This window comes from Carex rostrata, chromosome 31 (assembly GCF_964058835.1).
Source record: "Carex rostrata chromosome 31, lpCarRost1.2, whole genome shotgun sequence".
Classification (NCBI taxonomy): Eukaryota; Viridiplantae; Streptophyta; class Magnoliopsida; order Poales; family Cyperaceae; genus Carex; species Carex rostrata.
In genome coordinates this window covers 5,171,913-5,187,051 of record NC_135948.1, presented here as the reverse complement: position 1 = coordinate 5,187,051, position 15,139 = coordinate 5,171,913, and the positions used below count along the sequence as shown (strand labels likewise).

Genomic DNA, 15,139 nt, shown 5'->3' with positions numbered 1-15,139 from the left:
CAAACGTGTCTTAATTGAGCCGGACTAAGATGGCATAAGCCAATCTTTAGGCCGGCCTAAATTAAACCACCTCACATGGTAGTTTAATTTTTATTCCACCTCGTGGCCTAACTTAAATGATTATAATAATATTTTATTTGTATATAATTAGTATATTATTGTTAATAATTATTATTAGTATATAATTATATAATTAATATCTTATATTGTTAATATATTAAATAATTATTATAATAATAATATATAATTAATATCCTTATTTATTAATAAATAATTATATAATTATTATGTTATATTGTTAATATATTAAATATTATTATATAATATTGTAATATATTATAGTTATTATTAATATATTAATATTGTATAATTAGTATCTTATTATTAATAATTATTAGTAATATATAATTATATAATTAATATCCTATATTGTTAATATATTAAATAATTATTATAATAATATTATAATATATTAATATTATATAATTAATATTTTCTTAGTCATAATTATTATTTATATGTAATTATATAATTAATATGTTATATTGTTAATATATTAAATAATTATTATAATAATATTATAATATATTAATATTATATAATTAATATTTTCTTAGTCATAATTATTATTTATATGTAATTATATAATTAATATGTTATATTGTTAATATATTAAATAATTATTATAATAATATTACAATATATTATAGTTGTTCTTAATATATTAATATTATATAATTAATATCTTATTATTAATAATTATTATTAATTTATAATTATATAATTAATATTGTTAATATAGTAAATCATTATTATAATAATATTATAATATATTATAGTTGTTATTGTTATATTAATATCATATAATTAGTATCTTATTATTAATATATAATTAATATTTTATATTGTTAATATATTAAATATTATTTTAATAAGATTATATAATTAGTATCTTTTTATTAATAATTATTATTAATTTATAATTATATAATTAGTATTTTATTATTAATATATAATAAATATTTTATATTATTAATATATTAAATAAATTTTATAATAATATATAATATATTACATTTATTATTAACATATTAATATTATATAATTAGTATCTTATTATAAATAATTAACCAATTTAGGCTTTCAAAACTTTAGTCCTCCACCAACTCTAACCAAACAAAGAAATAGTTTAAGCTATGATTTAACTTTAGGCCTCAACCAAACATGAATAATTTAGACCGGCCTAAGTTGAAATAACCAATTCAGACCTCCTTGGCTTTAAACCACAATCAAACATGGGAATAAGTCTATAACATGCTATGTATAGACAGATACTGGATGCAGTACTGTACATCCTGATGAGTATCACCAGTTAGCCGCAATCCCTTGGAATTTTGTTTACTTTCCCTCTCCTCCAATCTCCAGTAGAAGATAGTTTTTATTTTTCTTCATTTTTTATATATATATTTTCTTTTTGCGAGTAAACAAGTATGGATGGATATTTCAAATAGTCATTCCGGCCAAGTTAGGCGATGCAAAGCTTTAGTGCTAGAGGAAGACCTTATAATTTTGTTTGCTCGGTTTTTCTTGAGGAAACATAAAATATAACTCAAGATTAATTTTAACATCTCAGGTCAACATCAACAAAAAAAACAACAGAAAAGTAACGAACTTGTTCACAATAACAATTCTTTGAGATATTTTTTATTGATATAGTCAGTTCGGAAATGATAATCACTACACATAATAATATAGAAGGCCGCCACAGAAATTGAGGGGCCATTATTGATTGCTACTAGGTTGCACAAGGATCAAGCAGGACCCGCATTTCAGTGAGGAGTTTTCTTTATAAGCACCAATGCAGTGCTACTGACCCTAATGACCTAATAACCAACAAGCTATTTAGTATTATATACTTGTCTCATCCGATTTAGTTTCTTCTATGTTGCTTTCGCATCTCTCCAAAATATACAAACTGTCGGAAACAAATGAATTTACATGCTTTTATGACGCTTCCCAGACTTTGTAGTCATTTCCCTCAGCAGCCACAGACCAATTTTTGGGTCCATTTTCGGGCTCATAAAATCCTGGCCCAATTTTCATGGCTATTTTCCCGTCTATCTCAGCTGCATACACATCCCTCTCTGCCTTTGTTATCTTGATCTATAAAAGACAATGTGGGCAAACAATTACCATTAATAAACCTGTTTGCCAAATTAAACAATAATGAAATAACAATGTACCATTATCTAAATTTCCATGTTCCAGTATTGCCCTCGTCTCCAACTCTAGAGGAGAGTTAAGGAAGAGGGTTATTACAGGATTTTTTTTTCCTTGAGTAAATATAAAAGATAACTCTTATTTTCAAATATGTTAAGATCAATACCGTGCTTCTACAGTTGATCTTCTTTTGTAGCCTAAGAGAGATCAAGCGACGAATCTCTTGCTGATAGTTAGAGAAGACATGGTCAAAGAAAACAGCGGGTGTGCCTGGATGCGTCAGTATGTATGCATACCCTTGCATCTCCTTTCCTCCCGGAAATCTCCAATGACCCTATTTAATTATCAAATAATTGGTTACAGTAATTCTATCTTCTAGAAGCCAATCTGAGGTTTTACCAACCCTAGAAAACAAAGAAAATATGTAAACAGTAAGTGAGAACTGCAGGATCCAATTGAACACTCAATAAAGACCAAACCAGTGTTGGACTGCATGACATTGGCATGAAATCATGACAGGTACTAAAATGGTGTCGCTATTCATCTCATGTTGCCATCACCTATAACTGTGTTGGTACCAAAACAATCAGCATCACACAAGTAGATGGTTGCATGCTCATAAGAAAATCCAGAACAAGATACCTGAGTGGAGCCTGTGTCATGATTTTCAATAAAAGTGACAGCACGTGACGGCCACCAACCGACCACGCCTGGTGGCTTCCCCTTCTCATCTGATAATCTCCAGTACTCACACCTCTCCAGTACCTAAATACAACAACACTGTCTCTCAATTTCAATACAGCCAACACTAGTCAGGTTGAATACCTTTCGTGTGTGTGCGTGAGGGGGGGGGGGGGTCGGTCTATTCATCTACTTAAAGTTATTGTTTTGGTCAAAAAAATGTATATTGGTTTGGTTGAATGTGACCAGTGCAGGATATTCATGGTGTGAGTCGACAGTCTCCAAACACTTTTATATACACTGGTAATATGGAACCAAGCAATACACAGAAGTTTCTTATATAAACAGATAACATACCACCAACCCCCATTATTATATTATTGTTCTTTCCTTCTCCAACTTTTAGTATAATTGGTATGATATGAAATAAAAATCGAACCAAGCAATACACACAAGTTCTTTACACAGTAGCAATACCCAAGATATAATGTTGTCCAAGAAACAAGTTTAAAAGCCAATAAAGAGTACTTACAGAATGAAGTATTCCTTTGGTTGTCACATCAAAAGCACCTGCAGTCCCATTGGTAGCATTTATCCAGTCAATGATTCGTTGCCTGTGTGCATTTTGGTTATAATCCATTTCACCATAGGTGTAACTCAGAGAATCCCAATACTCCCCAACAGCAAAGAAGGGTTTACTAGCCTCCAAGTAATCCTTTACATAACCACCCCAAAAGCCACGCACAAAGTCAAGCCGCCACCCATCATATCCAATTTCATTCCTATCGGAAATTTGTAAGCCTCAAAAGTTTAAACTAAGCAATGCTTCAGCATTGGTAATCATAATTTAAATGCCTAAAACAAGCACAAATTTATAAATGAAGAAAAAAAAAACTTACCTTAACCAACGAAGCCATTCTTTGAGATCACTTCTGACAAATTCTTGAGAGTGATCAATATTTGGTGCTGCATGGAAGTTATCCCCACTACTCTTGTTGCCTCTTCCCTGAAATTGAAGATCACCAAATTCTGTCTAATTAATATTGGTGGACTCTCTAAATATTATCATAGCAAACCAGTACCAATAGTCAGATCCAACAGACATGGAGCATTATCAAATTCAGAAAATGTCACAGTAATGCAGCATTAGTACTTTTAAAGGAGCAAGATCATTGTTATAAAGAACACAAATAACACTGTACTATTACAATACCAGACTAGTACCAATAATCATATCCATCATAATCATGCAACTGTATAGGGTGGCCTAAATAGCATATCGTGTTTGGCCCATCCTTCTCTTACCAAAATGCAATGTTCAAGCCTCACAGTAATGACGTATACAAAGGTGAAAAATCTAAACAGTATTTCAGATGCTAATTTTGTCATTGAAATAGTATAAATTTAGGATACTTCAGTTTATTTTTTGGGCCAGATTTTATGTTCAAGCTAATAATGATGATACTGTTAATAGTAACACAACAAACCTACAGTCTAGAAAATAAGTGCAAATTTTGGAGGTATTTTGGCCGTCAGTATCAAAATTAAAATAGTACAACAGTAGAGTTTTGAACCATAACAAGTACAAATAAACAGCACATAAAATTTTAAAAGCTCGCCAATATCATAATTGAAGTACTAAAACTGATTATAGTTTTGGAAGTTCTAGGCAACCTTTTGGTGATTGCTGTCAGTACTCAGATTGGGAACCAATACATGGTAAATCAAGATCATACAATCCCTATCTGAGAGGCTTAATACCCCAATAAAATGCTTCCAGTAATTGGCAAAAAGGAGATACTAACAACAACAGCATGAAATATTAGTAGGCATTTTGCCTACTTCCTCAAGACAATAATGATCACTGTGTTAATTTTGTGATAGGTGATAGGTCCCTTCCAGTTTTTGTACTTCTTTGTTTCAATAATGAAATGGGCTCTAAAGTATTTCTTCAAAACAAAAACAAAAAACAACAAGAAGGATGGTAATGATTAAGATGACTCTAAGGTAATGTTAACTGCCGCACTGTTTTGCAGTCATAAGCATTCAATTTTTGCCACATTTGCAGGTATTTTTTGGGTATCTATAGAACAGTACTCCCGAAAATTTTGGTAGCAATAAATCTCCTCACTTTTTTTTTCCTTATTTGGTCCACCCCTTTTTACATACATCGCAAAACATGTCTGCGTACTTGAATGTAATTGCTTTTAAGGTTACATAGAACCTGGTGCAAAAAAATAAGATCCAAAAAAACTTTGGTATCTATAGAACAGTACTCAAAACTTTGGAAGCGATAAATCTCCTCACTGTTTTTTCCTTGTTTGGGCCACCCTTTTCACATACATCGCAAATATCGTCTGCGTACTTAAACATAATAGCTTTTATGGTTAAAGGGAGCCTGGTGCGTTTGTTGATTTAAAATTAAAAAAATAAGATACAGAAAAACTTCTAAGCACAGTTCTCTATTCTGAAAAGGCAATCGAATTTAAAATTGAAATTGGGTATGTGCTTCACATACTTGTTCTCTGTACTTGGTGCTGGGACCTATATAGGTAAATCTTTTCAAAGTAGAAGTTCTATTTATAACTATTTAGTTTCATCAAGAGAACCAGAAAACATTTGCCATGTGAAAAGCATATAATATTGAGTTTGGCTAGTATGACATCAGTGTCATTTCAACATATATAACATCAACTCTAAAACCTATCAAATCGACTTCAAACGGTGAATCCAAACCGTTCAAACCGATCTACTTCATTAGTTGTGCGTTTACATGCAAAATTTATAACTTTTCGAATTTATTTAGTATTAAGTCAAGCGGTCAAATATGTGAGTTTTTAAGTTAATTTTAATACATTAATTTTTCAATATTTTTACCGCTTGATTTGATACTAAAATAACTCGAAAATATAAAAAATTTGTATGTAAACGCATCACTCATAATGTAAATCGGTTTGAACGGTTTGGATTAGTCGTTTAAAGTCGATTTGATAGGTTTTGGAATTGGTGTTATATAGGTTGAAATGACACTGATGTTATACTAGCCAAACTCTATAATATTACCAATCACATAGTTTGCGGTAGTTAACATGATCCAAAACTAAAATAAAAAGGATGATATTTTGACCTGAAAATGGGGGTCATCAGCAACAACAGCTCGTTCATCCCAATTCAAGCGGCCACCAAAAATATTCCAAATTCCATTTTCATTGCGAGAACTGGCACATCTGTGGTTTAAGACTGCATCTCCAAGCACCTTTATCCCAGCCTCATGGAACTTATTCACTATTTCCTTCAACTCTTCCATGCTCCCATACCTGTTGTAAATTATTAGAGCAACAAAGAGTGAATAAAAGATCAAATCAATAAGCTCAAGGTGTCCTTTGTCACCTTCTTTCGATAGGTTTTTTTTTTTTTGTGTGTGTGTGTGTGTGTAAGCCTCACTAGGATTAAGCACAAATAAATAAGAAAGAAGAATTACAAATATTTTTTGGTAGTTTTTTCTTTTTGAGCTCATACATTCATATTAGTCGTGCATGCCCAAGTAAAACACATAAAAATCATAACCAGCAAAACATATGAATTATATATCATAATGTACCCTGAACTATTTCACTCACAGCATAGTTCTGTTGCAGATACTCTCTTTAAATAATGAAAGAGAAGGATGGTCAGGCAGTTGTGGTTGTTTGAAAATATATACTTCCAATGTATTAGAGGAAAAATGAGACATTTCTCAGTTTGCATGTATGTATATAATATTTTAAGTCTCTAGGGGTGCATGTGTGGGTTTGTGTTGGTGTGTACTGTATGCAAGTTTCTTTGCATATCAAGGTGCATGATTATTTTTTCCTACTTGCCACTGGGTGCATGAGAAAGAGACTGAAAACATCCTTGCTTATCACTGCCAAGTTTAAAAAAAAAAAAAAAAAAAGAAAGAAAGAAAGAAAGAGCGAGAGAGAGAGAGAGTGACCTCGAGTTCAAATTGTACAAATCTGTAGGCATGTAACCCTCAGGAGAGACTGACTCAGTAGGAGGTGGTAACCATACAATGCTAAACCCTAACTCAGACAACAGCTTCACTTTTTCTCCCAACTCATGGTACCACCTGCCTGACTTATTTGATTCCCAATTAAAACCTTGACACAAGATCTCATGCCCATTTCCCGTGCCAGAACTCACCACCACCTGCCTAGGCGGCACTGAGGTGTCATCAGACAATTCTTCAGGCATCTCCACGACAGAGCTTACTGTTGAGCTTCTAAAAATTTTATATGCTTCAGCCACTAATTTCTCTATCTCCACTAAGATGTTGTCTTGTTCTTCCCCTGTTTTATGGTCTTTCTCTTTCTGTGATGATATGTCATCAACTATGTTTCTTATTCCATCTATTATATTTTTTGTGTATACTGACACGCCAGTATCAGCAGATTTGTCCATAGAAGAGACTGCATCTTGTTTTTCTTCTACCTGTGCTTCATTACTTGAGGTCAGATTTATTATGGGTACGCAGAAATCTCTCCCCATATTATTCACCCAAGTGTACTCATCCAGCTTGAGAACAAAGACTAGTCCTTTGACCTCCTTATTTAACGCAAATGAACCCTTGTTACCTAATCCCAAACTTTTTTGCTGTCAAAAGAAGGGGAAAAAGATTAATGATTATATTTCTCACTTTGGAGTGTTGTAAATACATTTAAAGAACACAACTTAAAATTTTCAAAAAGAAAGGAAGTACAATGGAGTGTTAAAAGATAAATGAGCAAGGGAAGAGGTCAATAACAAAAAAGTCAACATATTCCTGCATTACCTCTAGTAGAGTTTGGAGGGCATTTTTGCGAAGGAGTTTTGTGGCTGGAGGGTAAGGTGGTGGAGGCACATGCCAGTTCTTACTCTCATCCAAATATACACCCCAATGCAGAACAACATGACCTGGTATATCCATATCAAATTCCACAATATTTTTATCTGAATTTTTATCACTTCTCACTGTAACTGTCATGGAATTTTGAATGGGTTCTTCTTTTACAATGGTATAATCTTCATTAAATGCAACAATAGGTTTTTTGGTGGAAGTGTCTGTGTTATCTTCGATAGTTGGGTCAAGTGCCGACTCTTCATTCCTTCGTAGCATGCTGGATATGAATGCCCCTGGGAAAAGAACATGATAGACAAGGATCAGTGCCAATCATTAGCTGGAATTGCTCCAAAGTAAATTTGGACACATACACTAGCAGGCAACATGTGGAAAATGGACAACATTGCTTTTATCAAACTTATACCTCTTGGTGTTAAATTTGCATATTTCTTTCAACAACTTACAACCTACAAAAAGTGAGATTTTCTAAAAAATAATACATTATTAAGCAAATAGTAATTAACTTAAAACCTGGCCAGATGTTTAAACTTTGTTTCCCACTTGATGCGATTCCATCTTGGGAAGAACCCCTCAATGGTACTCTAAAATCTCTCCCTTTATTATGAAACCACCTCCCTGTTTCCTCTTCCTAGTATAATACGAAATATAGAAACATTAAAAATAATCAAAGAATAACAGTACCAATTTGTACTACTGGTGTACAGGTGCCGAATCTGGTAATCTTTTTTGAAGTTTTTGGTCATATTTTGATGTTTAAGCATCAATTAAATTCACAGATAGCATAAACTTCAAGAACAGAAAGAAATGTAAGAGAAATATGAATCGGCATGCACTGGATTCCAAATAGACAAAAACAGATTCAAGTTAATGACTACAACAACTAGTAAGGATTACTTAAATGATTACCTTTAAAACAAAATTAATGGCCACAATAGGGAGATCACCATCAATTTCAATATGCACTTCCCTTGCTGGTTGACCATCTAAAGGTGCATTGAGAGGTGTTTCAATTGCATAATCCTGAAAAGTATACGTTCCAAAGAATCACTTAGTTATCCTGGTTAACCATTACTAAAAATGGCCTTTTGCGACATTTTTGCCATTTGCGAAGACATCGGAACTGAAGTGTTTGGTCCCAGAAAGAAGATCAAATGACCAAAGCAATCTATAATAACAGAAACTAGCAAAAGGAATCTTTGCACACATCTGAATTATTGAGTTGAATTCTATCAATTGCTACTTTATTAAGCTTGGGGAAAAAAAATTACCTTGATAGGAACTGAGCCAGGTGGTATCATCTCCACAGGAGGTTGGCCCCACTCTCTGCATTATAATACAATGGAACAATATATGCAGTAATAGTTAGAAAAATATACTAAAAAAATAAAAAATAATGCCCACTTTGCAACTAATCAATAGGCCAATTATTTGACTGACAGAAGGAAGCTACTATACATTATCTAATGTTTGTGTTTATAAAATTAAGCAGACCAAGTAAACAATGCAAGTATATTTAAAAGGACAACATGCAATAGTCTTTAACAAACCAAACAAGAAATTAAATTAAGCTTCTCCCAAAATTGATTTATAGAACAAACAAGTGCTGTGAGAAGTAGCAAAATAAGAGGAAGCATTACATTGGATTATCGGAGTAAGCTACCCCCCAGTGTAGAATCCATTTACCGATAAGGTCGCAGCCAACCACAAGCATCCACCTGGACTCGTATCCGGCCAAGCGGTCCAATCTGACTGACACCTTGACATCCGTCTGTCATTCAATTAACAGAAAATTTTAAAATCATCACAAAATAATTCAACTAATATTAAATTCTTCAAGGATTTATTGAGCATGTCGCAACTATACACAAAAACAAAATACCTTCTTAATTCGTTCGATAGTAAACTTCTCGGAGAAGATCACATCAGTCTCTTCAGCGAGAGGGGGGCTCTGAGCAACTTTTGCTTCAACAATTGGGCGCAAATTTCTGCCGGAATCCGGTTTCAAGCCGAGATTTATCCAGCTAGAGGTGGAGAACGAGGGGTTCTTTGAGCAGCATCGGACGAAAGGTGGTGGAAGAAACTTGGCTCTCTTGCGTTGCTCTCTGAAAAAGAGGCTAGGGTCTCTAAGCAGAGGCGATTGGTGAATAAGCGGTTTGCATCGCACAATCGACATTTTCGACGGTGGAGGGGAGGAGAAGAGAAATTAGAAATGAGAGAGAAGAGGAGAGAAGTTACAATGCCTCGTGATGAGTGTGAAATGGGAAAAGATACTTATATCATCGTTAAGGTACTTTACGTGGAGCGGATTTAAAGAGAAAATTTAATTTGCGTACAAGAATCGATATAATAAATAAACAAAATAAATTCTAAAAGTGTAAATAAATTTAATCGATTCAAAATATTTAATATTATATATAGAATTCTGGTAGTATGACATCGTTCAACCTATACACCGCTAACTCTAAAATTTATCGAATCGACTTCAAATGAATTAAAATCAATCTATTTCATTAGTTGTGCGTTTACATACATAATTTATAATTTTTCGAATTTATTTAGTATTAAGTCAAGTGGTCAAATGTGAGAGTTTTAAATTAATTTTAATGCATTCAAATTTAAATATTTTTTACTGTTTAATTTGATACTAAAGTAACTTGAAAAAAAAATATAAATTTTGTATGTAAACACATCACTTATACACTGAATCATTTGAAAGGTGTGAATTACTATTTGAAATTTATTATTTATTGAAGTTGGTGTCATATAATACTGATGTCATATTAACCGGACTTTTATACATATTTGATGAGATGACTTTATTATAAATACATTTAAAGCATATTTTGCTCATTTCTGAGGGCATCTTAGTCATACAAAATTCTATCGTTGCCATTATATAATGTTTTAAATCAATGTTTGGATAATTGATTGAAAAAGGATATCAGTAGAGAATGAAAAAAATGATAATTAAGTTAAAGAGTGAGGTGACGGTGATATGTATATTAGGAAGTGATTAATATTAGTATATTTTTATTTTCAAAATTCAAGTTGTTACTGTGAATCGTTGAATGTGATCTCATATAACAATGTATTTAAAAATTAAATATACATTTTTTAAATTTGTATTATTTTCTTAGATAGGCAGACTTTTTTTTTTTAAAAAAAGTAGTAAATAAAATTTAAACTATAAAATGTGATTTGCAAATATATTTTTATATAAAAATTATATTCAACGGTTTAGATTAATTGTCAATGCAGAGTGTGACATGTCAATGCAGAGTGTGTGGAATGTACTCTCTCTGTGCCCTCTAAAAAGTCAAGATTTATACCCTACCTCAATCTCTTTCCAAAGTTTTGGTTCGTTCAAGGCTACGTTGAGCTACTAGTTTGGGAAATAAAAAAATGATTATGTCACACTCACATCAAAATATTTAATATATCTATAAAAAAAATACTGAACCTGTCATCTACAATTAAAAGCGCTTACTGGTTAATAACGTCGGCTCTTAACTTTTGAAGTCATATGCAGCGGACACATGGAATTGGAAATGGGTTTGAAATACGAGTCAAAATGAACTATTTGTTACGGTTTCTGTGGAGAAAAAAAAAAATATGTTACTGAATTTTTTTTTCTTTCCACACGAACAATAACACGCGCGAACAAGACCTAACTCTATCATCATTTATTGTTTTTGTTTCAACAAAAAAAAAAAAAGATAATTTCATCCGAGGATCAATTGATTTTTCTTTTCGAATATTATTTGGGATAAGAAAATAGATGCCGAATTTTCAATTAATAGGAACAAAAGAATAAACTAAAAGAAATAGAATTAGAATTTTGAAAATTACGTTTGATAGGAACAACGTCTAAACTATGACGTCCACTCTGATACACAACGTCTGAAAACTGTTTTTGTTCGAAATAACATAAAAATAAAAATAAAAATAAAAGCTGGACATCACAGTTTATAGCGTTTATGAGTCGACAGAGCACTAATTTGGTTGTAGAGTTTTGCTTGTATTTTTGTTAACTCAATTTGTCTTAGCACTAATTTGATTGTTGCTATTTTTAGTTGTTGCTCGAAGTAGTTTGCGAAAAAGCACTGAGAGATACAGATAGATAGGTTTCTCGGGGCACAGCGGCTACAGCCCTACACCAGATCCAGAGACGACAGCAATGAGAGGTTTAGAACAGGCGAATCCAATTATGGATTTTTTTTGTTTTTTAAAGGAAATTGAACGGTATCAATAAACTCGACAACATTCCAGCATTCTCTTTTCCGAATGCATATCCTCTGCAATAACTCAAAAAGGAATCATTTGAGTTAATAAATCTCAACCATCTGATTTTAAACAGAGCCAATCTGATCCCTGCTTATGATATAGAGGGCCCTTTAATATTAGTGCAGATTTACTCTATACGAATCTTAAAATAAATTGAATGGTCAATATTCATTAACTCAAAAGATTCCCTTTTGAGTTAATGCTGAGGATACGAATTCATCTTTTCCCCACATCACGTGGGATTTTTGAGCCGATGCCGTCACGAATATGAAAACAACTCATAAACAGTCGGCAAAAGAAAGCCTTTAGTTATCTTTTTCTACCAAATAATATACAGTCGGCTAATAAATTTATGTTTACGTTTATCCTATTATTTCCTCTGAAATAAAAAATAGGATTTTATTATCCTAATTAATTTGAGCCGTTTTTTTTTTTTTCCTACCACCCTCAAAAATCAGAATTAAATGAATACCACCCGAATAATCAGATTTCAGATTCCGCCACGTTTGTACTGTGAATCTGTGGACGGATCGTCAACCCGTTCGCGAAATGGATCTGCGGACTGACCCGCTCGCGCCCTGACCCGCTCGCGTGACCCGTTCGCACCGTGGATCTGCGCACTGACACGCTCGCTTTGACCCGCCCTGACCCGCTCGCGTGACCCGTTCGCACCGTGGATCTGCGAACAGGTTGGCGATCCGTCCGCAGATCCACGGTGCAAACGTGGAGAAATCTGAATTCCAATTTTCCGAGTGGTATTCATTTAATTCTGATTTTTGAGGGTGGTATGAAAAAAAAATGGTAATTTGAGAGAAGTACCGCTAATAAATGACAAATTAACAATTGAAATTAATTGTCAATTGTATATTTAGGTTATCTAGTTCAAATTCTGAATTTATGTTACAAGTAGAATTTAATCGTACTAAATTTTAATGCTGATGAATTCATTTAATATTTCTGATAGAGAGAAAAAAAAATTAAATGACAAATTCAACATCAACCTTTTTTTTTTTTTATCTCCTTGTTTAAGAGGTATTTTATTATCTCTTGACGTTATCCAATTATCAAACATCACCTTTGAGTAATGGAATGAAATTTGTCTTTTGGAAAAACTGTTTTTCTTTTGAAAAAACAGAAATCTGTTTTTTCTCATTCAATTATTAATTTTCGTCGAAATTCCTGCATGATAAAATTTAGAAGATTAAATTCGGACTCTTGAGTACTAGAATACTGGTAAGATTCAGCACCGTAATTTTTAAATGGTACAAATTTCAAACACTTTTATTTAATTAATTAATAATGCAAAATTCAGATCAGAATCATACAAAGTAGGGATCGATCAAAAAAGTATATATAGACAATCAGGTCCATCGTTATTATATTTTAATGGATTTGGGAATTTCGATAGAATCCAAAAATATTCAGTAAAAAATATGGACGTTCGGTTGCGTTGCTATCTTGAATTTTTATTAATATCCTTCATTAAATTTAGTAAAAAAATTTAGTTTGTTATTTTAATTTTGAGATTATAAAAAAAAACACAGAACCGCAAGAATTTCTAACGGTCCTGAAAAGAAATGGACCGCCAGAAATTCTGACAGTCTGGACATTTTTAAAAGTAAATAAACCTGAGCAATTATGTAATTTTATATTTAATTGAGGATATTAAAAAAAATCGGGTTGCTATCTATTGGTTAATACTTTAATATATTATGTATTTAGAAATCATTATCGAAAATAATATTTTATAAATTCTAGATTATATTTAATGATAATATGATATTTAATTCTTTGATTGTAGACCAGTATATTTTTAGAAACCATTCAATTAATAATAATTTATAAGTCCTAGAATATGTGCATTTCGACAATTATAAATAATAATTAATAATGCCACGTCAATAAATTTAACAATTATTTTCCAAATAATATCAATTTATATTCATTTTTATAAATTATCTATAATTTTAATTTATGCGACGCATTTGTTCTTTAATGTAACTTGATTATTGCCAATTACAACTGGAAATTTCAATCAAGCTATCAAATAAACAAAGCTGTTAAATGAATAATAGTTCTACCTTTTAAAAACCAGTGTTGCAATTGGTACATTTAGAATGCTCTCAGTCAGAGAAAATGTGACAGAGAATCAGAGATTAGTAAGACGATCATTAAGAAAATGGAGACTGCTATTTTCATTGCATAATTTGAGTTATTGAGAGCAGAGAGAAAATTTTCTTCTAAATATTCTTTTTGCCCTTCTTAGAACTTCCTTATTTTTCTTCCAATTAAATGCTGCAGTAATTAAAATTTTAAATGGACAGGTAATTTTCTTATTAACAATGTACCTTAAAAAGAAACGTTTAATACAATAATTGTATTTCATGTTTAGAAATATAAAGTTTATTATTATTTGAGAATATATTTAACAGGATATCTTATTTTCTATGTGATATACTGATATGTATTTCATTTTCACTATTAAGATTGTTCTCCTCTTTTATTTATTTTTTGGTCATGATTAATTATGTACAGTTATAATTACATATTAAATTTATCTACAGAAAGAAACTTTCTATGTATTCTTTTGTATAATTCTTGCATGTAGCTGTACCAATCCTTTAAACTCTATGTAATTTTCTCCTCTTTCTTTCTTTTGCATTAGATTGCATTTTTAACAATACTAAGCTGTTATTAATCATGTTGTAAAATTAAAATAATGAGTCTAATAGATAAAATGAATATGCATGAGAATCCAAGTATCTGATTTGTAGTACAGTTTCTTTTTCATGATTTCAATTTATTTCTATTTTTACATTAATACACATATATTCGGCATAAATATTATGAGTAATATGAAAACAATGTAATCAGAGACTTAGATCATCGATAAATTAATACACATATTTCCAAGGATTGATTTGTAACTTTGTACATTCTTCTCGTCAGTTTTCTCTTTTCATGTTCATTTCTTAAAAAAAAGGCATTGTAGGGTTCTAAGCTAATTAATAGATCTACTTAAGGATCAGATGTACATCTATTATGTATGAGATGCATGAAATCCTACTCTGATTG

General features: G+C 31.6%; 1 protein-coding gene across 1 annotated transcript; it reads right to left on the bottom strand.

Moving 5' to 3' along the window:
* Nucleotides 1-1,681: 1,681 nt before the first annotated feature.
* Nucleotides 1,682-10,031, bottom strand: AMY3 (alpha-amylase-like 3). The gene is made up of 13 exons (XM_078295920.1): nt 9,660-10,031; nt 9,418-9,548; nt 9,049-9,103; nt 8,687-8,800; nt 8,291-8,408; nt 7,712-8,052; nt 6,875-7,533; nt 6,029-6,218; nt 3,801-3,907; nt 3,434-3,683; nt 2,863-2,985; nt 2,387-2,554; nt 1,682-2,163 (listed from the first exon to the last, which is right to left on the bottom strand). The coding sequence occupies exons 1-13, from the start codon at nt 9,951-9,953 to the stop codon at nt 2,005-2,007; spliced, it is 2,709 nt and encodes a 902-aa protein (XP_078152046.1). The 5' UTR covers nt 9,954-10,031; the 3' UTR covers nt 1,682-2,004.
* Between the last annotated feature and the right edge of the window lie 5,108 nt (nt 10,032-15,139).

Bases quoted from the DNA above. Each gene is read 5' to 3' on its own strand.
- AMY3 (XM_078295920.1), bottom strand. From the start codon at position 9,953: ATGTCGATTGTGCGATGCAAACCGCTTATTCACCAATCGCCTCTGCTT. The intron at 9,104-9,417 runs GTAATGCTTCCT...ATTATAATGCAG, and splicing joins GCTTACTCCGATAATCCAAT to AGAGTGGGGCCAACCTCCTG. The intron at 2,555-2,862 runs GTATCTTGTTCT...ATAATTAAATAG, and splicing joins ATGACACAGGCTCCACTCAG to GGTCATTGGAGATTTCCGGG.